This window comes from Hippocampus guttulatus, chromosome 10 (genome assembly GCF_054856545.1).
Source record: "Hippocampus guttulatus isolate MCC_2025c chromosome 10, RoL_Hgut_1.0, whole genome shotgun sequence".
NCBI lineage: Eukaryota > Metazoa > Chordata > Actinopteri > Syngnathiformes > Syngnathidae > Hippocampus > Hippocampus guttulatus.
In genome coordinates this window covers 4,964,920-4,990,099 of record NC_141270.1, presented here as the reverse complement: position 1 = coordinate 4,990,099, position 25,180 = coordinate 4,964,920, and the positions used below count along the sequence as shown (strand labels likewise).

The 25,180-nt window shown below is 43.9% G+C and overlaps 2 protein-coding genes across 3 annotated transcripts in view; one reads left to right on the top strand and one right to left on the bottom strand.

The window, feature by feature from the left end:
- The first annotated feature begins 666 nt into the window (after positions 1-666).
- LOC147198994 (high choriolytic enzyme 1-like) lies at positions 667-1,446 on the top strand. Its single transcript, XM_086121790.1, has one exon. The coding sequence runs from the start codon at positions 667-669 to the stop codon at positions 1,444-1,446; it is 780 nt and encodes a 259-aa protein (XP_085977916.1).
- A 2,204-nt stretch (positions 1,447-3,650) lies between these two features.
- mark1 (MAP/microtubule affinity-regulating kinase 1) overlaps positions 3,651-25,180 on the bottom strand; it is a 31,352-nt gene continuing 9,822 nt past the window's right edge. The window contains exons 3-19 of one of the 2 annotated variants that reach the window (XM_086121947.1): positions 24,556-24,609; positions 15,264-15,312; positions 14,497-14,562; positions 14,254-14,324; positions 13,032-13,088; positions 12,633-12,869; positions 11,299-11,418; positions 10,831-10,930; positions 10,638-10,750; positions 9,999-10,152; positions 8,319-8,500; positions 8,035-8,126; positions 7,811-7,951; positions 7,036-7,287; positions 6,548-6,574; positions 5,948-5,992; positions 3,651-5,474 (exon numbers count right to left, since the gene is read on the bottom strand). In XM_086121947.1, coding sequence (XP_085978073.1) covers positions 5,129-5,474; positions 5,948-5,992; positions 6,548-6,574; positions 7,036-7,287; positions 7,811-7,951; positions 8,035-8,126; positions 8,319-8,500; positions 9,999-10,152; positions 10,638-10,750; positions 10,831-10,930; positions 11,299-11,418; positions 12,633-12,869; positions 13,032-13,088; positions 14,254-14,324; positions 14,497-14,562; positions 15,264-15,312; positions 24,556-24,609 — 2,106 coding nt within the window. In that variant the 3' untranslated portion in view covers positions 3,651-5,128. The remainder of the gene's footprint in view (positions 5,475-5,947; positions 5,993-6,547; positions 6,575-7,035; positions 7,288-7,810; positions 7,952-8,034; positions 8,127-8,318; positions 8,501-9,998; positions 10,153-10,637; positions 10,751-10,830; positions 10,931-11,298; positions 11,419-12,632; positions 12,870-13,031; positions 13,089-14,253; positions 14,325-14,496; positions 14,563-15,263; positions 15,313-24,555; positions 24,610-25,180) is intronic. The other variant, XM_086121948.1, reaches the window with a different exon arrangement.

Below are 25,180 nucleotides of genomic sequence, written 5' to 3'. Positions count from 1 at the left end.
AGGTACCCAACCCAACCAGTTAATGTGCACATTCACAGAACCCTTCATGAGTGAAAAATAAATGTACATATTTTTTACAAATTCAAGATATTTAAAAACGCATTTATTAAAAACACAAAAAAGTCAATACAATTTCAAGAGATAAATGTGTGTATATATATATATTTTTTAATTGTACGACGTACTATCACGACAGTCACATGTTGACTATTAAGCGAACTAAATTTCCCACAGCACTCCATGGCAGAGGCTCCGTCAAACCCCTGAGACCGACTCACTGAACCCCTGGGGTTCGATCGAACCCAGGTTAAGGACCACTGCTGTAATTATGATGTCAGTGTAAGTTCGAGGTTGACTAAATTGCGCCCGAGTCGAATGGCACAGTAACCTGAGGACCCCTACAGCGCTTTAGCTGTACCGAACACATAAATCCAAACGTGTCCAACCCAGTAAAGCATGTTGACCTTTTTTGACAAGAATAACAAAGCATTATGTCCAAAAGGCTTGTCAGAGGAGTCCACCCTTGAGAGGTTTACGCAGGCTTAGGAACGCAGACCACTACCCAAAATGTTTGTGTAGCCACACCTGTAGACCAGAGTATAAAGAGGCCAGGTTGACTCAGACACAACATCAATCGCCAACGAGTCTCTCCACTGAAACTTGAAGATGAGTCGCTTCGCTAGCCTGCTGATGCTCCTCCTGCTTGGTCTCACTCAGGCTTACCAGGACGAATTTGTCCCAGAGCAAGAAGAGGAAGACCAAATTGACATCTCCGACAAAATCCTGACCGCCAACAGGGGCTCAGACGAGGTCCTCGTGGAAGGAGATATGATGGTTCCCAAAACCCGGAATGCCATTAAGTGCTGGTCCCAGAGCTGCGTGTGGAAGAAAGCCGCCAACGGCTATGTGACCGTCCCGTACGTCGTGAGCCGTGAATTCCCCGAATGGGAGAAGCAAATGATCGAGACGGCCATGAGGTCCTTCCAAGAGAGCACCTGCATCCGCTTCGTGCCCCGGAGCGACGAGTTCGACTACGTCAGCGTGGAGAACAAAATCGGATGCTACTCGGCTCTGGGAAAGCAGGGCGGCAAACAGGTGGTGTCCATCAACCGTGGCAGCTGCCTCTACAACGGCATCATCCAGCACGAGCTCAACCACGTTCTGGGCTTCCAACACGAGCAGAACAGGAGCGACCGTGACCGCCACGTAAGGATCAACTGGGAGAACATCAACCCGGCGGCGGCCTTGAACTTCAATAAGCAGGACACCAACAACCTGAACACCCCGTACGACTACACCTCCATCATGCACTACGGAAGAACGGCCTTCAGCAGTAACGGGAAGGACACCATCACCCCCATCCCCGATGCCAGCGTCCGGATCGGCCACAGACCGGGCATGTCCAAATGGGACATCACGAGGATCAACATGCTCTACAGCTGTTAAAACAGCATTTGTGATCTCTTGAGTGGTCTCACAATAAAGTCAATGCATCGTCACCGCTTTTTGTCTCTTTGTGTGCCACAAAAGTCGATCAATGTAAAGTGTCCTTGGGTGTCTTGAAAGGCGCTTATAAATAAAATCTATTATTATTATTATTATTATTATAATGAAGAAAATATAGAAAAAAAAATATGGAGTTGGCTTGAGTCAAGGGCATCATACATTTCTACATTTGTACTTTAATAATAATAATAATAGATTTTATTTATAAGCGCCTTTCAAGACACCCAAGGACACTTTACAATAACAAATAACACAAAACAATACGGGTTGAGCAGCGGCAGCCAAAACGCGCCAGCGTTCACTCAAAAGATAAGAGCCCGGAGACAACTTTTGGCTTCCAAAAGCCTTCAATGTTGACTTTGGAGAGCCCGAAGCTATTTGGCCGCCTTCAGCGTGTCGTGACGGCACGCTCATTCGCACTCAAACTGGGCGTCACGTCACGTGACTCAGTCCGCGGTCTTGCAGCGTACCACCGCACGCACTTTTTCAAGGTGACACGCATGCGTGTGTGTGTGTGTGTGTGTGTGTGTCTCGCAGCATCCGTGCAGCATCCGCTGGCTCAATTGACCGCCAGCGCGAGCCCTCCCCGCCCCCATCCCCTCCACGATCTCTTTTTTTCTCCCTCCCTTTCGCCGGAGCTTACTTTGTTTCCTTTTCCTTAAAAAGTTGAATTAGTGCTTCTACTTTTAACAGTCTCTTCATTAAACAGTATTTGGACATCTACTTAAGTTCAGAAAATACTTTTAATAGTACCTTTGTAGTAAAAAAAATATATATTTGGACATTTATGGAAAATTACAACCAGTAAATCACTCACAAGACCATTTAGAATTCATAACACACAGTCAGTCATACATAACATTTCCAAGAAATATATAAATACAACAAATATGCTTTGTCTTGATTACTTTATTTCTATTTGGTGTTTGTGTTGAAACTAAATAACCAAACCAATTCCTGGAGAGATCGTCATCGGCGTTTAAGGTAATGCAATAAAAATGCATTGATACATTAAACTATTTGACAAATAAATAATAATGTCAATCATAAAAACTGTATTTTTAGGGGCTGGAGGGGAAGAAACATTTGAACTTACCTTCCAGTCATTTGACATAAAAACTGTATTTTTTAGGGGCTGGAGGGGAAGAAACATTTGAACTTACCTTCCAGTCATTTGACTCGCCGGAGGGGCGGGGAGAGGGTGCATGACGTTTTTTCCTCAATTAGCTTCATTTGCTTTTTTGTTTGTTGATGATTTCTCCTCTGTGCGGCCGGAAACAAAATGTCCCCTGTGAACCACTGCTCCAAGTCATTCATCACTGTTTGAGGATGTTCGTCTTTTTCTTCTGTAACTTTGAGTAATGAGGACGCAGCGTGACACCATGCTGCCTATCACAGGGCAGTGCTGGTACTACAAACAAACTCCACATAAAGCCGAGGTGATTTTTTTTTTTGATACAGGAGTTTAAATAAAAGAAAATAAATAAATGTATCTTCTTATATGTGTCCCAAGCTTTAGGTATCAATAGTTTAGTCTAATCTACATTTTGAACACCATTCACAAAGTGCTTTTGAATCTCCCATTGCAATGTTTTTGGTATCATTTTTGAAAATCTATAATCTTTTGATAGTTCATAATGTGTTAAAAGTGGTTTATACAGTAACGTGACAAAAGCAGACCTTTGAGTCAAATTAATCGTAATTATCAGATTATCTATTAGAGTGCAGGTCACGACGGACATGATTTGTCTGTTGAACGGTTTTGCTGACTAACCAATCAGAGGATGGAAAAAATATGACGTCATTGAGGGACAACTCTCTGGCCCCGTGCGGACGAATTTTAAATCTGACTAGTTCAAGAAAAAGTCCAATTGTTTATATATTTTAAGTCACCGGTACATGGGCCAGTACTACTCTTGGACATAAATAAATAAGTAAAATAAAATAAAAAACAAACAGCCACTTACGCACAGCCAAGAGAAACACTACGAAATGAAGACTGACTGCTAGGAATAAATTAATACAATTTACAATTTAGAGTGTAAGTGTAGGTCAGTGCGTCCTGATCGTGTTTACGCACACAACTGTTTAAAACGAATTTGGTGTATCGTCTTCTTGGTCTGTCAGCAATCAATTGACAGGAATACAAACAAATAAAATCCTTTTTATTTTTCTCCAACAAAGTGCACACCTCATTTCTACAAAGCAGCACATTACAATGTAATGGAATAAATACAATAAAATTTGCTGAATTACCAAAAATACGGGTAACCCCCCCCCCCCCCCAAAAAAAAAAATCAGGAGAAATACAAGTATCACATTGGTGGAGATGCAGGACCAAACGAGGTTGTCGAGACAAACGTTTCTTCTTTTTAACTTCTCATGCTTCTTGGCGAACCGATTCAAATGGCTGCTTTTAATGGAACTGAAGTTCAGCAAATCTTGTTGGGAGAGGGAAGGAAACAACAGGTGCATACTGTCATAGTGAGAAAACTTGTGCAAAGTGCAGCAGGGGCCTCCACGTTGTCACCGACCCTGCTGCCCAGAAAAAAATAAAGTGAACACATTTTCAGTTTTACTACTACATGGTGCAACTTAAGTGTTTTTTTTTCTTTTCCTCCATAGGCAAATAAAATATAACACAAAAGGCAAGGGACATTCTCCCTTTCATATTCCACAAAATAATTTAGTGCTCTTTAAATAAAATGAAAAACACTATTCTTAAATGGTGGTTTCTTAAAAAAAATGTCCGAGCAAAAGGATGATAATACTCAAAGACAGTGATTCCCAAACAGTGATGAGAGATCGTCAGGTGTTTCTGCAGCAATTTATCCAATGTCAGTTATTTGGAAGAAAAACGATTTTTTGGGGGAAAATTTATGTATGCCAATCACAGTTATAACAGACAGAACAATAAAATGCTCTTCCACTAGACGACACAACATGCAGTACATAATTGACCTGTGCATCCACTTTTTTTTGTGCATCGTTTTGGTAAGTGGTGTAGCGTGACATTTTTTGTCTTTTTTTTCCAGATGTGAAATATGTACCATGGCTCCATAAAGGTTGGGAAACACTGCTCTAAGTGACATCATTTAGATTAGAAAAAAAAAAAATCCCATGAAAGAAAATCTGTACACAACTCAAAAATTAATATACAGTACCTGCAGATGTTATGCATACAGTACAATTCTTTTTACATAGTTTTTAGTATGAGCTCCAGCCTGCTCTACATATGCGCGGAACACAGGTGGAAAAAGCGGCTAGTTATTCAGCGTAAGATCTGGTAGTAGTCATTTAGAAAACAAAAACTAAAAACAAACCCAAAAAAACCCATTATTGCAGGGTGTTCAGCTGCATACTGCATGTTTGGTGTCCTTTGAAAGATCGAGACACACCCACACACACAGGCCTGGACGGACAATTTCAAACAAACAAAAAAGATGTTGCTTTAAGTCTTCACAGAGGCGCCGACGAGGCGCTCTCCTCTGTGCAGTACATTCGTGGCCAGCATTGCACGCTACCAGCCGAGGCCACCCTGATAATGCGCGGCGGGTACGATCAGTGCATGAATCCAGTGACGAGACGAGCCCGCGGCGGTGGTTGTTTTTGTTTTTTTGCGTCACAGTTTGAGCTCGTTCGCAATTTTGCAGGCGATGTTCTTAAAGGCGATGGACGTTCCCGATATCCTCTTGAAGCGCACGCCGTTGAGGGAGAGGCGGGGCAGCTTGCACACCTCCATCTCCCACTGGACTAGGTTGTCCTGGCGCGCGTCGCCGTGCACGCAGAAGAGCAGGAAGCGCTCGCGCTGCTCGTAGTCGCAGCTGTTGGCGTCCAGGACCTTGCGGATCTCCCGCATCATCTCCGAGGGTTCCATGGACGAGGTGGTCTTCATGCTCCAGGTGAAGCGCAGCGAGCGCGGCTTGGAGTCCCGCCCGCCGTCCTCCTTGGGGTCACCCGACGCGCTCCTGGGACCGCAGCAGAGGAGTGTCACCGTTGATGAATTCAAAACACGAACGTACATAAATGAACAACACAATATATAGTCATCCCTTTCCGTTATGAGGGTTAAAACAACACAAATGCCTTTCAGCACGCCTAATATATTGAGAGAGCAACTGAGGCACTCCGCTTTGAAAACGTCGGGCGGGGAATTTGTTCATTGCAGAAAAGTATCCTTGGAATTTGGTCACAATTTCGTTGGCAGACCATTTACACCAGTGATTAGTTCGGGTGGGCGGCACGCCGGGCGGTTGTTTAGCGCGTCGACCTCACAGCGCAGAGATCGTGGGTTCGATTCCGGCTCCGGCCTTCCTGTGTGGAGTTTGCATGTTCTCCCCTTGCCTGCGTGGGTTTTCTCCGGGTACTTTGGTTTCCTCCCACATTCCAAAAACATGCATGACAGGCCGATTGAGTGTCAAGTCTTTATGCTAAACCTCACCTGGGTGTTTCTGTCCTGGCACTGGCCTCTCCCTCGCTGGGCACCCTGAAATCAAACCAGGAATAACATCATTTTTTAATTTCTTTTTTTTACTCCCACCAGTTTCACGGTAACACACCACCACCACCACCACCATCACCGGCATCATCAGTGTGACAGCGAGGGGCTTCAGGAGTCATGCCAGGAAAGAATCCACACTCCTGGGTGAGCACACAACGAGGCTAAAGGGGGTCTCCTGACTCTTCCGTCCGTGTTGGTCAAACACAATCACTTTCAAAAGACTCAGTCGGGCCTGATTCTTTTTCTCGAGGCACAAAGACAGCAGAGGCGGGCGACAGTCAGGGAGGAGGAGCGTCAACAACATGAGAAGCAAGTTACAACGAAGCCGGTGAGGTGTGAGGTTGCTTCTCAAGGCAAGTGGGCACAAGAGAGAGAGAGAGAGAAAGCTAGAGAGAGAGAGAGAGAGAAGTGGGATGTAAACAGCATAACAAGTGGTAGGTGTCAGTAGGGAAAGGAGGTGCTACAAGAGGGAATGGAGGAGTTATCCAAACTCTTTATTGGTTTCTGGTCGGGCAAGAGGGGCACAGAGTGTTGTCCTACCTCCGAGTGGACCTGAAAGACAGAGCTCTATGCCAAGAGGAAGGAGAAGAAAAGAAAAGAAAAGGCGTGAGCCCGAAAAAGGCAAGGGGCGATGAAAGTACGGTATTAAGCAAAATTTGGAATCAGTGTGTGAAACTTGATACTTTTATCTTCAAGTCCACAAAGTCTGAAGTCTGAGAAAGATTCTGATGCTAAGGAAGTTAGCGTGCACATTAGCCATGCGTCTTTTTTGGTGACGTGCTGCCCTTTTTTTAGTGCATAATTAGGAGGTGCTGTTTGGACAGATTGAAATTGAGATGGCGGGTTAGTTTCAAGCCGTTTTGGCTCTGTTGAATGAAATGTAGGTCAAGTTCAAAATTGTCCCAAAGATAAAAAAAAAATGGCGCTGAAAAACATTTGAAGTCCATCTTGTGTTTATCCTGACAAACTACAGTTACAAACTACAGTTAAACTTGTGTGTCAATGCCCCCCCCCCCCCCCCGACTAACCTGCGGACAAACTTGGAGGTGATCTTGCTGATGATGCCGGTGGAGGTTCCCCGCCGCTGCTGCGCCAGGGCGCCCGTGTCGTGGGACAGCGTGGGCGAGGCCGGCGGCCCGTTGTAGGTGGCGCTGCGGCGGTCTCGCAGCTGGGCGCCGTGGAAGGTGCTGCGGCTGGTGGTGCCCCGCGGGAAGCGGTTCTTCTCAGGGGTGCTAATACTGTGTGCGGAGGGAGAGGTGGAGGGACCCCTTGGGGAGGAGCTGGGGGGGGGGGGGGATGCTACGTTTAGTTTTTTGCGAGTCGTTTATGGTACGAGCAAGCGTCGAATGAGCTGCCACTCGAGTTCAGTGACAAAATAACAGAGCAATCAAGATAGAGCTGAAAAACTTACCTACCCGCTGTTTTCATGCTATTTTCATGCTCAAGATGCTACAAGAATATCACATCTGTGAAGACGTCCCCCCCGCCCCCAGATGTGAATTGACACCTATTTATCCACAGCATCTATTTCTTCAAAAACCAAAGACCACAATGGTATCTTAAGTTAAGATGGTCGACGCAAACTTCACAGCAGGCAGCCCTTTGGCCAATCGTGCATTTTCTTCCCCCAAAAAATAAAATAAAATTTTTAAAAAAGGAAGCCAAGTAGTTTACTGCCACTAAGCACAAAACTGAAGCGTGCTTTTTCTTTTGGACTTATATATATATTTAGATATATATACAGTATATATTTTTTTTAAACGGAAACAAAATGTTTAGTTGGTGTAAAAAGTGAGCGCTCACCTGGATTTCAACTCTGTGTTGTCATCAATGGGGGGCAGTGTGCTCTTTGAAGGGTGTCCTGAAGATGACATGGACTTGATGTGACGAGGCCGGGTGGCGCTCACTGCGGTCGACGGGGTGCTGCCCGACACCTCGGTTAAACTGATACGACAGAACGCCCGGTTTTCAAAACGACCTTGTGGTCCTCCCACTCGTACTTGTGTTTGAACTGTGAGTGTGGATACCTGCTGTCTTTGCCATTCGGAATGGCCGAGTAGCGCTCAGTGGAGGATCGCTCACACACGTACGTGTTCCTGCGAGTCATTGATCCGTTGGTCTGAGGAAACACACAACACAAAAAAATGACCAATCAGTGTTCTTCTGCCGATTCAATTGATTAAAATATAATTTCCAGCTTTACATAAAGATATTCAATTCATATTGAACGCAACTGATGGTATAGTGTAGAGCTCAACTGTTCCAGTTTCTTGCTTGAAGCCCCCGTTTTGGAATATTAAAGAGTCCTTACCCCCACAGCACTTGTGTTTTTCTTCCTCTCCTGCGCTCCCAACGGCGAGGCAGGAACATCTCCCTTGGAAGTGCTGAGCTCCAGTCGGCGGGCGCCATCCCACTCTTCTCGGTGGTCACTCTCCACGCTCAGAGCCTGACCCCGCCGCGTGTACGACACCGCCGGCGGCACAGAGGGACCCACTTTAAAAATAAAATAAAATAAAAAAATAAGAGTCGGACCAAGACGATGAGTTGACACGACGGAACGAAAACGGCAGCAGACGCCGATGAGAAAGGTCACTGGGCCTCATTCACTGGGTGGGGTGAAAAAAAACAGCCTCACCTTTACGGCCGTGTCAAAATAAGCATCCACTTTCGGTAACATTGACTAGTTGTGGAGTTATGTGCAATTTGGCAATTTACGCCTACGTGGAAATAAATGTGATCGAGAGATGAGCTATCGAAAGTATTCTTCGTGACTTCACAAGCACAAAACCCCCCCCCAAAAAAAATAAAAATCATACCAGTCAATTCGACCCATCGTCTCCTTTAAAGTTGAGCAAAGCCACCGAAAGCCATAATCCACATATCACTGAAGACATTTTTTTCCAACGTATACAAACAACACACTCATTTCACCGTGTTACAAAAGCAAAGCCGATCACTCCTCGTGCTTTGAGGTGCTGCGGGAAAGCAGCCAGCCAGCAGATGTCACCAGACACAACAGGTCCCACATGACAGGAGGAAGCTGCTTTGACGACACCACGTCAGCCTGAATTTAGTCTCTTGGGCGATTCTCCCTGTTTATAGTCCATCTTCTCAAAATAGTAGTTTCATGCGAGAGACTTGTGTCAACTTGACTCACAGCGGTACGATGATGTCAGTAGCAAAACCGGAATTGAATTCATGATAGCGAGTGCTGTTTTTCCCCCCCCTTATGTTCAGCAAGAAGCACTTTTTAGTCTCATCTTGACTCCGATCATGTTTTCCACAAAGGTTGAGAGTGGTATAAACGTGATGACATTTGACTTTCCTATGATGGTCAGAATAGAAACTTTGGAATATTTTTGTGTGCTCGGTTAGTATGGCTCCGCTGTGTGTGTTCAAGTCGCAGATGTTTGAAGGCTTAAAATCATTGCAGTCTATGCTAATTTCCGTCCGTTCTTTACGTTTCCCATTGTTAGCATTAAGCTAGCCGACAATTGAACGGTTCATTTGTGTTACATATCCAAAGTTTGGTTCTCTTTTATTTTTGGTGTGATTTGTGCCAAGAGTGACAAATGAAAATCTCATATGGAGAAGACATGTCAAAGAATACTTTAACCCTTTCAGGGACAGCGGCTACAACAGTGGACAGCTTATCAGGTTACAGGATTATTGGTGCATGATAGGGTCTCAAATATGCGTTTGAAACACTCTTAAGTGTATTTTAACAAGTTTAAAAGTGCTTTCAGTTCGTCGGAGGTGTAAAACTCCAGACAAAAAAAAAAATTAATATTAGATTGATCTCTCTTTGCTCTCTATCGCAGATTTTCGCCTACTATAGGTGGAGTTGACCGTAACCGGGCAATCGGTGTCAGCAACTTCCTCCGAACGCAGCATTCAGCCAGCAGCACTCTCAGAGCTGGGAGGGAAGGGGTTACTTTACTTCGTCTGTCTACACCACCACCACCACCATCACCATCACCATCATCCCCACCATGATCGCTGTAGCGGCGCTGCTTCTGATTGGCCGAGATGCTGCGCGTGACTTTGGGATGTGCGGGAGAAATACTGGAGCCGTTGTTGATGTCGCTGGTGGGACGCTGCCGCTGAGCCAGGACGCTGTTGGTCAGGGGCTCACTCCCCTCAAACTGCCATGAGAAAGTGGTTAGCTGGTCACATAGTGCGGAATGCAAACTCGTGTTCAACCCCAAGCCGTGATGTGTCAGTCGGTCAGAGCGTGTTTCTTCTTGTAAGCTTCAAATTCATGATTCTTTTGTCACCAAAAAGTCCTTTCTCGGTCTTGTTTTTGTTGCGTTAGGGCTGAAGTTGTCAAAAGTTAAAAATATTGGCTTTTGACAAGCAGGTGCTTTTTGTGAAACCAAGCCATGTCCTACTGTCGACGACAAAGGAAAAAAAAGGGAGAACGAACTGGTAAAAAGCGAGCCTGCTGTCTCTTTTTTTTTCTTAGTGCCGCAGAACTAAATATTCCGTGGATTGTGAAATATCAGTCAAAATACACGACAACGACTGGCAATATGGGGAACGGTGCTTTGAAAACAGCTGGCACTGACTGATAGAAGCTTCAATTGCAATTAACACCCAGGTATGATGTGGACATGAGATAGAATCTGACCTCTGGCGCTTTTCTTCCCAGCAGCAAATAAGTGGCCATGACATCATCGTACTTCTGGTTTTGTAAGGACTCCGTGATCTCATCTTTAGGGAAACCCATTGTCACCATGAGCTCTGTCGGCAACAGGAAATTTGACAACGTTACTCTCGTCAGGAGACCCTTGACGATGACCTCGGCGTACGCCGAAAGGCACCTATTCTGGTCGAGTCGTTGAAGTCGGCCTCGGGCTCGATGTACGGCTTCAGCTCCTCCTCCTCGTGACCCACATTCATCCAGTGGTCTTTCATGATTTGCTAACAAAGACAATTCAAATGTTTTGTTCACTAGTGGCGGCTTCACGTGACACATATGCATGACCCCGGGGGCTGTGTGCAACACTATTTTGAAACATTCTAATGACGAGCGGCGCTGAATAACAAACGGATCAATTGTTATTAGGTGCCTCGGCGTGCTTTGTGGAGCAAGTTCAGCGGCGGTATCGACTGTGAATTGACAACAGCAGAGTGTGTCGCAATGATTCATTGAAGTTTACCCACGCACACAAACACAATGGACACGCTCCAAGTGCCGAAGGCTTCTTATCTGAATCGTCACCCCCCAAAAAAAATAAATAAAACAGAGCGAATCAGCACAGCGTGAAAGATAACAATCCAAAAATTACCTCCAAACTGCCACGTTTGACCGGGTTGAGCACCAGTAGTTTTTTCAGCAGGTTTTCACAGTCTGTGGACATGTAAAAGGGGATGCGGTACTTCCCCCGCAGGACGCGCTCTCTCAGCTCCTGCGATGCGAGCAACAAGGAGGCGAGTTAGTAAAAACAATGTAAAAAAAAAAGTCCAGACACAGTGAAGATCGTTGAGTGACACGCAGTAATAGTAGTCACAAAAGAGAAAGAACATATGCCAGTGACGGTCTTAGTGTCTTGTCTACATGTTTTGCTGCACTGTTTGTGTTCATATATATTTTGCTTAAAGAGGTATGACGACCGCAACATGGATGCTAGTTTTCATGAGCCAGACTGTGCCACATGTGTTTTAGCATTAAGCTAGGGGACTTTAGTCAGGCAAATTTAAGTGGCCTGGCAAAGACAAAATGTGCAATTGTGAATGTTGTAGTTTTAGTTCCAGTCAGTAAAAAATACTTTTTTGAAGACCTGTTGACTATCTGGCGCTTGTTGTGAGGTTCGCTGCCACCATCCAGTGCTCATGAACCAGATTTTTGCAATTCTATACAAAAATTTGGGGGTGTTTATTGTAACTGACATATTTACATTGTGTTTGGACATAACCGAATGTTATCCTTCTTCTTCCAAAAAAAAAAAGAAAAAAACATGTAATTGTTAATTTTATTCAATGATGTCTGAGACCTGCAAAATGTTTGGTGGAAAATAAAAATGCATAACGTGACCTTTGAGAAACAAATGCATGGACTTTTCAGAGGTTGGTCTACAAAACAAGTTTTTCATGACAAAATCAATGTCAAGACTGCGCCCCAAATTATGGTATATCTTCTCGGAATTACTTCCCGCACACAAGCAAATGTTCCTACACTGACAAAATCATAACCTCCATTAAATAAATAAAAGCCAAAAATGAATAAAAAGTGCGTCACGTTTCCATTCTGTAAACTGCCATTTGCCTCATGAATCATTTCGACAGTTGTGCATTATTGAAGTAGGTCAGATAATCCTCCAGAGAGTCTCACTCTCCCCAATGATAGAAACAGGAAATTCCGCTCTTAATCTGTTTATTCAGGAAATACAGAATCATGTTGACGCGTGTAACCTGAAATCATAAAAAAAAAAAAAACATCCAGTTGGGAATTACCTGGCCAGCACACCACTGTGTGTGAGTTTGGTCTTGGTCCTCACAAAGCACAGTGATGCTAAAATATCAATGGCAACTATAGTGCAAGACCTTGACCTTGCATGTGCAAACTAATTCCGCTTGTTAAAATGGAAGGAGGATAACTATATGATACGGAACGTGTTCGCACCTTGAGGTTTTGTCCGTCAAAGGGTAGCGAGCCGCTGACCAGTGTGTAGAGGATGACCCCGAGGCTCCACACGTCCACCTCGGGCCCATCGTACTTCTTCCCTTGGAAAAGTTCCGGGGCGGCGTAGGGTGGAGAACCACAGAAGGTGTCCAGCTTGCTGCCCACGGTGAATTCGTTGCTGAAACCGAAGTCAGCTATCTTGATGTTCATGTCGGCGTCCAATAGCAGGTTCTCGGCCTGAAGGGGGAGAAGACAAGCGGCGCGTTCGGTGATCACATTCTAGATATCCTGCTTTGATTGACATGTCCACCAAATTTTGTGTTGATCAGTCAAAATTATATTTCAATCCTTCCCCAAATAAGTTTTGCTGTTTTGATTTGGGAGAATTTGGCTCGTCACCTTGAGATCCCTGTGAACGATCCTCCTCTGGTGGCAATACTGCACAGCAGACACAATCTGAAACACAAACGTTGGAGGCCTATAATTATATCACGAAACACAATGAAACATTTTTCTCTGCCTGGAAATATTACACAGCAGTGGGAAAGAGCCTTGAGGAACTCCAGGCAGATCTCATCTACTCGCCTAAGACGCTGGATGACGCGCGTCCGGGCAAAGGAAAATGAGGACTAAAATTTTAGTCATCATAAAGAGTCTTTTGAGGCATTTTTTTAATCCAACTTTTTTTTTAACAACCTGAGGTTTTTTTTAATATAGTCCAGTTGTATTTAATTCTTCAATACAGTGAAACAAATATGTATTTAATCTTAAATCACGGCTTGTCTTTCAAATTAGTTTCAGTCTAATTTTCATTTAACCTTTATGGTGAATCCATTTTAATTTAATTCTTGTTTATTTGGTGCTTTCTACCGTCTTTATTACTGATTTGTCTTACTGTTTATTGTGCATGTTAAATTGCTCCATGTACAGCACTTTGTATGCAGCGATGGCTGTTTGAAAGTGCTCTATAAGTACAGTTGACTTGACTTGGCTTTTTATTTATTTATTTTTTATTTTCCTGGACTTGTCCTACTCAATCACGTGATCGTTGAGGATTACGTCGTTTCCAGCTGATTGATGGATTGAATTTGTTTGTGTTTTTTTTTTTTGTTATTAAACTTTTTTTTGTTTGTCTTTTTTAATGGTCACAAAACAATATGGTAATCTTGAGCGTCCTGGTAGTGGGTGAGCCAATTTTTTTTCTTCGTAGGTTTAGTCAAATGTTTGAGAACCACTGCCCTAGTACGCCATGATTCTGCAAGTGTACCTAATGCGATCCACACCGCAACATATATCCACACCTACAAACACGGCGTGAGGCGTCTTCTTTGAAATAGCCATATTGTGGATAGGAAAGAAATTGTGAATTATCGCTCAAATGGGCGCGACTCCAGTGAATAAAAGGCGCATTCATTCACTACGTTTTGCTGTGAACAGGAGCATCGGAAAGGGCCCTTGGATCAATGCTGATGACGCACCGCTGGGTGTCAGAACAAGCAGCTGCGGGAGGAGAGTGAGTGCGAGCGAGTCGCCCGAGCCAGCTGGGCACGCTTCCACAGCTCTCCTCTGCAGTCCGTGACACAGCATGAGCTTGGCGCATGACGCGGCGTCGCTGACTCACCTGTCGGAACTTGGCCCTGGCCTCCTTTTCCTTCATCCTCCCGTGGGCCACCAGGTAGTCAAACACCTCCCCTGTAGCACAAAGAGAGGACATGACTGTGCACTCATGGCCCGAAAGAATTCATTTAGAGGAGGCGGGGCGTGGCTCGAGGGACAAGCTGCAGCGGTATTGCGGTTTCGCACGCGTGCGGGCACCCGCGGTAACGTGGGGGCGCGTTCAGAAAGTCAAGAAAGTGTCACTCACCGCCGCTGGCGTACTCCATCACCAAATAGAGAGTCTTCTCCGTTTCAATCACCTCAAAAAGTTTGACTGCAGAGGTCAAAAAACAGACAAAGAGCAGATTTTTTTTTTTAAATAAACAGCCCAAATCATCAGAGAACATTAAGCTCCCAATTTATTTTCTAATTTTGAGGTTCTGTGCGGTCTTGTTAAATCCTCTTTGGCATCCAGCAAGGCATGCATTCCCACTAAAGGTTACTTATCAGGTTTAAGCAAATATTTAAAAAAAAGTTTACGAAATATGAGATTAGTGGAGTCATAATTTTGTTACAGATTTATTAAGACAATTCTAACAATTATGCCTTTCATGCAATTAATATTCAAAAGGAAATGCAAAAAAACCCCTGATGTAAATAAAAATTCTAAATAAATGATTCAAAACAAATACTACATTAAAAAACAGACAGGTAAAAAAACAATTGACCCAAACTAGGTCCAAAAGAGACAAACGGGGGTTAAATGAATAACCAGCAAAACAGCCTAATTGACCAAAATTTGGGGGTTAAAAGAATAAGCCCAAAAGTTAGGCCAGACCCTTTTTGGTTTATTCTTGACCCAAATATTTGAGTATTTATCACAAAAAATTATTTTGTGACTTTTACATTTCAAATTTCAAATGATATCGCCAGATTTTTTATATTTAATTCTCTGGGAGAAATCACGCTGATACATTTCAGCTATCAAATATGGATTACACAACTTTTTTCACATCATTAAATGTCAGAACTTACCAATGTTGGGATGATTCAGTAACTTCATTATTCGCACTTCCCTGAAGAGCTGTTGACACACACACAAACACACACACAGAGACGTTTGTCTTTTTGAAAACTGCTGATAAGGCGTATTTACAAAATGCCATTATGTGCACAACTCCGGCACACAAAGTTGCAAAGTGGATTAGATGGGAAGACTGAAGCATCATGGGACTTGGGTGTTATGTAAGGCAACATGACTGATGCGCTAGCAATAAGTCTTGCTCTCAGCATAAGAAAAAAAAAAAAATCTCCACCGACAGACTGCGGTATCAGTACACAAGCTTCCAGCCAGTCCAATCCAATAAAATCATGTACGCTCATCTTTGTTCTGCCAGCATCATGTTTATCGACTGACTGCAGAGCTTTAAGAGCATCTTGGCGTCATGTCAGACGAGCTCCCGCAGCCACTTAGAGGTGCTGTTGAATCATTTACATTTTGCTGACTGCCCGCCTGAGCCGCCCTCCCCCGCGCTCTCAAAAGAAAAAAGAGACTTTGCAACCTTTTGACGTCAACGGTGACGTCGGTCGTTGTCGGCCATCTTTGCTTACCCGAGTTCTATACTTGGGAGCAGAATTTAGTATTTTTGTGAGGATTCCATGACACTTCGAGATGTTACATGAGAGAGTAAATGGCGCGAGTGTGTTTCTAGGTCATCAAATGTAGTTAGTATGCGATTGGGTGGAACAGTGGCCGGCTGGTTAGCATGTCCGCCTCACAGTAAAGAGGTAATGGTTCGATTCCGGGCCCCAGTCTTTCTGTGTGGCGTTTGCATGTCCCCCCCCCCCCCGTGCCTGCGTGGGTTTTCTCCGGGTACTCCGGGTTCCTCCCACATTCCAAAAACACGCACGGTCGGTTAATTGAACACCAAATTTGTTGGTATGTGCGATTCTGAGTGTGAGTGTGAATGGTGATGGTTTGTCTGTGTGTGCCCTGCGAGAGGCTGGCAAGCAATTCGGGGGTGTATCGCGCCAACTGCCCAAAGACAGCTGAGATAGGCTCCAGCACACCCGCGACCCTCGGGAGCATAAGCAGCTCAGATAATGGACGGATATATGCCATTGGAGAGCCAATTTACATCGAGACTGGATATCCAACATGCATTCCCGACCACATGCCAGACAATACGGCGTCCCCTTTCTCACATTTCCAGCATTCCGTCTTTTTACCTTGCAAGGTCATAAATCACTCCAAACGTGAAGTGAGCCTTGGATCCATTTCCTATTCCAATACTTTGAAGGCTAAACTAAATGGCTATGTGGTTTCTGTTACATTTTTTGTTTTATTTTTGGTCTATTTTCTATTCTTCCTAATTGTCTGCCCTGTTAGTGACAAAGCCTTTGAAACAAATCATGCAGCAAATTGTAGGTCTGTAAAAAGCTTATTAATCAACTACCGGTACAATTATTCATTCTAAGAAAAGAATGGCCTGAAGTAGAGGATAATAAACAAACGGGCCATGGCCTCAGTTCACGTGACTTTGCCATCAAGACGAACATTCTTCATCCTGATGAATGAGGACTGGACTAAAGACTCGCTATCTCATCTTGATGTCTGACGCTTCCTGCCTCCCTCGTTCTCTCTCTCTCTTTCTCTCTCGTGTGCGTCACCGCCTCGAAGCCCCCTCACATGGGAAGCACGCGTGCAGCCGCTCGGAAGCGAAAAAATGACAACAAATCTGAGGAGGGCTGTGGAAAACGACAGACGGGAGTGACGGTCGATGAAAGGGATGTTGTCACCGCCGAGGCTGACGGGGCATGATGAGATCTTTGATGGATCGCCGGTATCAATGTCAATAATATCCACAGGAGCAAGGCGGAATTACACAGCGCCCCCTTGAAGCGACTTTTGGGGTTGCTCTGAAATGGATTCCCTTGAATGAGTTAAAAGATTTTTTTTTTTTTAAGTGATCCCAAATGATGACCAAAAACAAAACGCTAATTACACAAAATATGACAACACGCACATTGTTCAACACGCCTGGCGTTTCAGTAGTCTGTGCCAGTGACCTACTTCCAGCCACCCAGGGGCACCTAGACTTCCAAACTAGCCTTAATTACAACCCGGTCCCTACACGCAAACCACCACATATCAGACCGGGAACAACTTACACAGACTGGCTGGACTATTTCAGTCACAGATGCTCCTGCAACAAGGACGTTATTGTTAGGAAGTGCTCATTGCTCTAATGAGGCGGGGGGCTGCATGTGCGCATACACATAGATCAAGCGTGAATCGTGTTTCAAAAAAGAATCGTGTCCTTCTCTCGCGTACGTTTATGATTTCAGGGGTGTAGAATTGCACTGGAGCATACTGGGAACGATTTCACGATGATAGGATTGAAAATGAAGTAGTTAGTACCTTGATGTTTGAAATCCTTTTTTTTTTTCAGTCTTGGTCGAAACATTGCATTCGACTGTTATTGTGTACCCAAATGATGTGTCCAGTGGGTAATTATGCCACACGAAATGTACGTTGGGGGGGAAACAAGAAAAACGGATGCACGAGCAGCAGTTAAAACGCATCCATGAACAGATCAAGTCATAAATAAATGCACGACTTAGCAGCCTCAACATTTGACGTGTCCGCCCAATTGCTTTCCGCTCATCTGAACCAGACCAAAGCCGCAGTTGGGCCCCGGGCTGGACGGCATCTCATTGGCTAACCCAGCGCGGCAGGCACGAGATGCACATAAACAGCCATTATGGCAGCGCCGGCCAACGGCGGGCTATTTGGAAAATACACAAATGAGGCAGGACGGTTCTCTGAATGAGTGGCATCAACTTTAGTTTACAAGCCTCAAAAGGAAGGCGAACGGCGCTCCCGATTCCCAACCTGTGTCGACCTTGGATTTGGATTCCAGTGGACTGAAACTGTGTTTCAGCCTTGAAAATAAACAGTTCTTATTTACAGATTAGGGTGAGAGAGTCAGAGAGAGCAAAGCGGGATGATGGGACGGTGGGCAAAGAAGGGATTAACAGAGAGGCCTATTTTAAGGATAAAATGCCGAAAAAAAAGGAAAAAAAACACGACAGCATCAACATCCTCAGACCACAGATGTCAGATGATGCGTTTCCTCTGGCGGATCTCAGGAGGTGCTTTGGAAGCTCGGCCCGACTTCATTTCCTGTGTGCATTCAAAAGCGCCCGAAGAGCCACAATGGGCCAGAGGACGCCACCGGGTCACACAGAAACAGAGGAGTTCTTTTTCCTGAGATGATCACTTACTATGGCTAGAAAGACAAGTATATCGGGAATGCGTTTGAGAGCGCAAAACTTCAGCTACGAATGCTGTCTTGGCGCAAAGTCACTCAACTCATTTCACGGCGAAGTTTGGCAGATCACCTTTGTGAATATTCTTCAAAAAGATGTTTATCGCCACCCTCAGCTAGAGTTTACTGGCAAACTAAACATAAAACAAACAGTCTAACTAAAACAACTACACTTCGTAGTCTTTGCTAGCCTAATGCTAATGTACAATGAGACACCCGCAATTAGCATGTACAATACACGGCGTTTTAGTTTAAGTACACAGATAACAATTCCCACAGGCATATATTCTTTATCCTCTGCGGGGAACGGTCTGTTGGTGTACCGAATTCATTAATACTAAAAAGTTGATTTAGATATGCTGCTGTCTGTTGAGTGGCAGAGAAAGAAACGCTCCTTACCTCCGCGATGTATGTGAACCAATGTACAAAATCCATTCATCTCAGGATAAGACGCTCAGGCTAATTTCCCCTTCTGCAGTCCTTGAGCAGGTAAACAAAAAAGTACCCTTTGTGCAACAGGGGGGAACGGAATGGGAAGAATACAAATTGTGTCTTTGCCAAACAAAGAATGCCCTTTTTCTTTTTAGAACAGCCGTGAGCCAGAAAAGAAAAGAAAAAAAAAACACTGGCTCTTGTCCGCCGTTGTCCTTTGTTTACTATTCGTCATCTTGGTAGAAGTCATTGGCTGGCTGCTGTGTCGCAGTATTGTCGTCACTTGGAGACGGGGAAGAAAAAAAAGTTGTTTAAAGTGCTCGACAGGTGGGTTACGTCTACGAAGAACTGCTAGCCTTTTGCATTAAGCAAAAAAATAAATAAAAAATCAACTCAAATAAAAATCTGCTTCCGTACAGGCAGTGGTATAGGATTCGACTGCAGTGCCAGATGGCGAGCCCATCATGGCTCCTCTGAAGCCACAAAAAAAAAAAAAAGGCATCAGATTGACAAACTAACATAAAGGCGCCATGGGCGAAAATCTGGAAACTAAATCACTCATGGAGAGTCCCAAAGTATATTAGAAATGACAACCAGAAAGTGTGTTTCCTTCATGATCTTGAGTTCCGGTCTGTGTGTGTGTGTGTTTTAAGATTCAAAGTGAGGGGAAATAATAATAATAATAAAATAACTGCAGAAAGTCGACAACGTGATTGTATGGGATGACTGTGAAGTCATCATTGTACAACTTGTACTTACAGAACGGCGAGTATTTGCCTGGGTGATAATCACCACGACATCTATGCTAATTTCTGTTAGCCCGTCAATAGCGTTTCACATTATAGGCGAAGTTAGAATTTAAATAGTGGACCTTCTTGAGATGAAATAACATACTTTGGTTGAACATTTTCATGTTTTAATATACAATGTTTAATGCCATCTTTGGTTGTATGCGTCAGCTTTACTGTTAACCTTAACTCATTCACTTCAAAAGACGGTTTTAAACGTCTTTTCAGACTTGGTCCAGAATTGGATGGTACTGAATGAGTTAACTGGGCGTGCATCTTATTTGGAGAACTGTGCGAGCAGGACAGTGAGAGCAGTTAAGCACTAATACTTTAAAAAGTGTGTTTGAATAATATGGGTTTTGATGAATGTGATTAAAGTGTACGGGAGTTGCAAAACAAAACAAAAAAAACATCAATTCAGAGGTCTCACTAGATCCTGGATTTTCACTTGCTGCGACCGTGCAAGTCGGCCCCCCGCTACTAGTAACAATGAGGTTAAACCCATTTCAAGTTGCTCCACGTCTTCTTTTATCCTCAGAATTCATTCATTCTGAAAATGATGTCCTAGTGTGCAAATCTAGAAGTAGCTCAGACAGCCTCAAGCAACGCTGTCAAAGAATGACTAGACATCTACCCCCCCACCCCTCCCCCATCCCCCTGACGTGCAGCTAAAAGCCTCGCGGACTCTAATTAGCGTCACCCGGTTGGCGCATGAAACCCGGCAACACTTGACGGCCTTGAAACAACGCTCATGCTTTCGCGCCCGCCTCACATGACAGTCGGCCAAGAGAGCAAAAGTTGACTGAGGGCGTTCCCAAGGATGGCATAGGACAACGCCGAGTCAACGAGGTCGTTGATTCAGCCCGGGAGACTACTGCTGCATTATAAGACGCACACGTCCGCATTGCAGATGGGCCTTCTGTATACAGTTACGGTCGTCCATAAGAAGTGAAGTCGGCGACATTGAAATATGTAAGCAGCTACGCAACAAAATTAGGTACATCAACGATCAAGTAATGTAGCAAATAGGCGCCCTTGGTTTTGATTTTTTGGAGATAACAAGTGCTAACCATCACTCTTTGACAAATTTATGGAAACGTTAATATATGAATATCATGCTGGGTTGAAATGAAGGTTTGCAAGCAGCTATTTTGTCTACAATTGGACAAATAAATACTATGCACTTGTTCGCGAGTTCGGTAGCTAGCTAACAAGTATGGCTAACGTTAATTTGTCTCCACTTTGTCCTCACATTACAGAGCAGAGATGAGCAGAGAGGTTGCGAGTAGTTGAACTCGACTCGTGTTTTTTGATGTGGTTTTTAAAAATTCCATTGTTTATTTGTTTTTTTTACACTGACGAGGTTGACATGCAGTCAATAAACCTTTGAAATCCCGAATTTTGGAAGGCCATGCAAGCGCGCAAAAAAACCCACTATGCTCAGATTTGGGTAGACCTCTGGGTTACACCTCTTTTCTAACCCGAGTATTTAGTCATATCAACAGGTATCAGGATACCAACAGGTATCAGGATGCCTCCATAGAAAGGGACACTGAGTACAGGAAGTATTTGAGAAGTGAAGCCACCAGCGGGCATCTTACATTGCCACTGGCTATGCAAGCCTAACTTAGTCATTGATTTACTTCCAGAGAGCTTAACAGCGGCTCTCATTGCAATACCGTGATACCGTGAAGCCACGATATTTTTACTCTCGGTTATCATCGAGACATAACAAGCTATTGGCCTGTGCCTCGTCATGAGGCAAGTTTCCGCCATACTTGCTGTTTTACATTCACAACCGAAAAGTCTCCAAGAAGAGCGCAAGCTTCGTGATTTCGGTCCCTTATATCAAGTTTGATGATCTTTGCCTTTAATTCAGCCTTAAGTGGAGGACTGAGATTAAACTGGAATCGGAACATCATTCTGAAACAAACTCCACTCTGCATCCTAATAATGACAAACTTTTTTTTCCAATTCAACAAATAAGTGATCAAAGTATGCAGACAAAAAAAAAAAGCAATCATTTACCCTCCATAAAACGCCAAAGGACATCGACTTGTGTGTTGACCCTCTTCACAACAACCCGAAGCAAACATCTGAAAGGCGCGCTGAATAATTCATAGCGAGCCAGCTGATTGGTCACCGCTCTCACAACATATTGATGCTGCTGCTACACGTCGTCAACCTGGCAGCGGACAATCTGACCGATCAACCTTGTAACCCGGACCGAACCCTAAATTGAGACTCGTCCAAGCCACAGCGGCAGCGATGCTCGTTACCGCGATGTGTGCGCACAGATTACAAACCACATAATGGGCTGTTCAACAAAAGAGCCCGCACACTGAAATGAATCTCGGTCAGATGAGATGAGTGTCTCTTTTGTGCTGATTAGCTGAACAATTGCAGTCGGATCCCATTATGATCAAAGTCAATTACAGATGTGCTTGTGGACGGGAGAGAGCGGCACTGGCGGAGGGGGACTCAATCCAGACACATATTCCGGAACAATGGAAAAACATTTCACTTTGTGTGTGTGTGTGTGTGTGTGTGGACGTTCGAAAGCGTGACTTCCCCCAAGGGAACGGTTTGAATTTGAATGCATTCTTAGGGATGTAACGATTCCACAAAATGGATTACAAGTTGATTAAAAACGGCTTCAAAAATGCGTAAATGTAAAAAATAAATAAATAAAAGAATTGAAATCGAAATTTTGATCTGGTGCCAAATCCATTGAACATTCATTTATTTATTTTTATGTTTAGTTCCGGCATGAACAAAACACTGATGGGAGAAAAATTGAGTCAGTGAAAATTATTAGTTCATTTTCAAAATAATTTTTCTCTCACACAGACAAGATGCAGATATTAATATAGAAACATCTTTTGCTGATAAAATGAGTCATTCATTTTGTTAATTTTTTTTTTAATTTAATCAAAAACAGGATCCTAAAATCCAAAATCGAATCGGTGCTTGAGTGAATCGTTACATCCCTTGGCATTCTGCATCATCACATTAGTTGTTTATTCCTTCAACAGCAGTTTCCCAACGCTTCAACTATGAAGGGAATTGAGTTTCCTCGCAGCTAAAAAGCTTTTTTACATCATCAGCTTCCTGCTAACCAAGGAAAAATGCGCTGACAATGCATGGCCATGCTACTTTCTTGCATTATAAGTGATTTCCGAAACACAACAATGCACAACTGTGCAACTAATCGGTATAAGGTAACATCAAACATAAAAACCAAGACAACTAACTACGCAGCGTGTACTTAGATAAATGCAATCATTTTGTTTTATAAGAGTCTGCTAGCTTAATGCCAACACACACCGCAAAACACATGTAGACAAACGTAACGTATGACAATACTCACAGGCATATATTATTTATCCTCGGCAAAAACATTTAATAGTACCGCAGCGCTAACAGCCGCAGCTCTACTTTCTATATCGCGGATTTTCACTTTATCGCGATAAACGGGGGCTCGCTGTATCACAACGGCTATCAAGTGAATTATATTTTACTATTTTTCTGGGAGCCTGATAGGGAGGGCAAAAAAAAAAAAAACAGATTTCCCTTCATGCTAATTTAATATCGATGAGATATTGTAATGATGTGCGCCATTGCGGGTGAGCCAAGAGATGCATCAAGGTCTTAACTGCCGTTTTTTACAGGGTGCGATTGTGGTAATGGCCCTTTAATGTGCGCCGACGACAGTCGCGTGGCAATTTGTTTGCCATCCGCTACATGCCAGAATCGAGAGAGGTGAGCTGTGATAATGTGATGCGCAGAGGAATAAAGCGCCTCTGCCAGTCAAGCCGCAGTATTTTTAGATGCAAAAACTCAAAGCAGGTGGCTAACACACACAAACACACACACGTTAGCAGCAGCAGCATTAGGAGCAGTGTGCTCCTTGCCTCTAAGGATATTTTTTTTAATCAGTGTGTGTGTGTGTGTGCGTGTGGTGAAAGGGCCAGATTTAGAATCAGGAAACAGTCACTTTTGTTGTTATTGGTCATGACTGTTCAACAAAAGGTAAGTGACACAAAGAGGCAAGCGGTGGAATTTTTGGCTGCGGTCAAACCACAAAACAAACTGTGAGTCAAAAGTGGCGGGCGTGGTTCAAGGGGAAGGGAAGTGGAGGTGAGGATATCAAACCCACGCTGAGGTTACATGTCACAACAACGAATCCTTCATAGCATTTAAAGAAAAACGGGAAAACCGATATTTCGGGCTTTTTCTCTTTCTATGGTTTCAGTGTTAGCTTCTCTGAGTGGAAATGTAGTTATAATTTGGCTGTGTCGGCGACTTCTCGGTTAAGACAAGTGTGATATTAGGGGGAGACTAGGATTCCCGCGATTGTGTCTTTTCCTGTAATAACTTTCTTCAAGTATCTCATTGGGTTCAAGGGTTAAAGCTAGCTGGGATCGATAGCGCTAACCGTAACATTTACGCTGTTCGATAGCTAGCCCATCAACAGCGTTTCCCCTCTTGCGTTAGCATTGAGCTAGCGCACTCTGTCGCACATTTTGTCACTTGTATTGAATTGATTGGCGTCCTTAGGCAATGGAGGAAAATAGCATGATTTTAGTGGACTGACGCATCAACACAAATATGTCCAATGACACCGACATGGAAACAGGAATTCAGGACATTTCCCCAGATCTTATCATATTAAAAGAAAGAAATATGGAACATATTTGTACAGATAAATCCAAGTGATATTTGAAATGAAAAAAATGTGATGAATGGCTGATAAAGACAACAAGGAGGACTCACCTTCTGTAGACTGGTGGGATTCAGCTGGGTTTTATCTATAATCTTGACTGCCACCTTGGGAGACAAAATGTGGGGGGGTGGGGGGGGTGAGAAAGGAGAGAGTGAGCTCGAAAACTAATTCCCAGTCTTGTGGAGGTTTTTTTGTTTTGTTTGGAGCAAACCCTCTTCATTATTTCCCCGCAGGTGGCAGCTTTGCCACAACATGCGGCGGCTGAATCGCACCTTGAAAAAGCTTTTGATTGACAAAAAACAAAAACAAAAAAAAACGTGACTGTTTCCCTGTGGTGCACTGTATGCAAATGGAGGCGCGCCAGCAAACGCGGAGAGATTAGCATAAAAAACAGCAGTGAAAAAAAAAAAATCGTGCATGACTCTGCGGGTCAGTCTTGGCCCGGCGGGTTGCACGGGTCAGTAGCGTGAAGCGTGCAAGCTCAATGATCGGCCAAAAGGGCAAAGGGAAAACAGATCGGCTTCGCTGCGTTTCGAAAATGTTGAGCAGCCTCTACAGCCTTCCCGCTCGCCGCTATTTACAATAAGTTATGACTTCAATCAATACCAAGAAATGCAGAGTCACAATCACAATGTATCCCAGTGGACGCATTTTGCACTTCGCTGTCTTACAGTG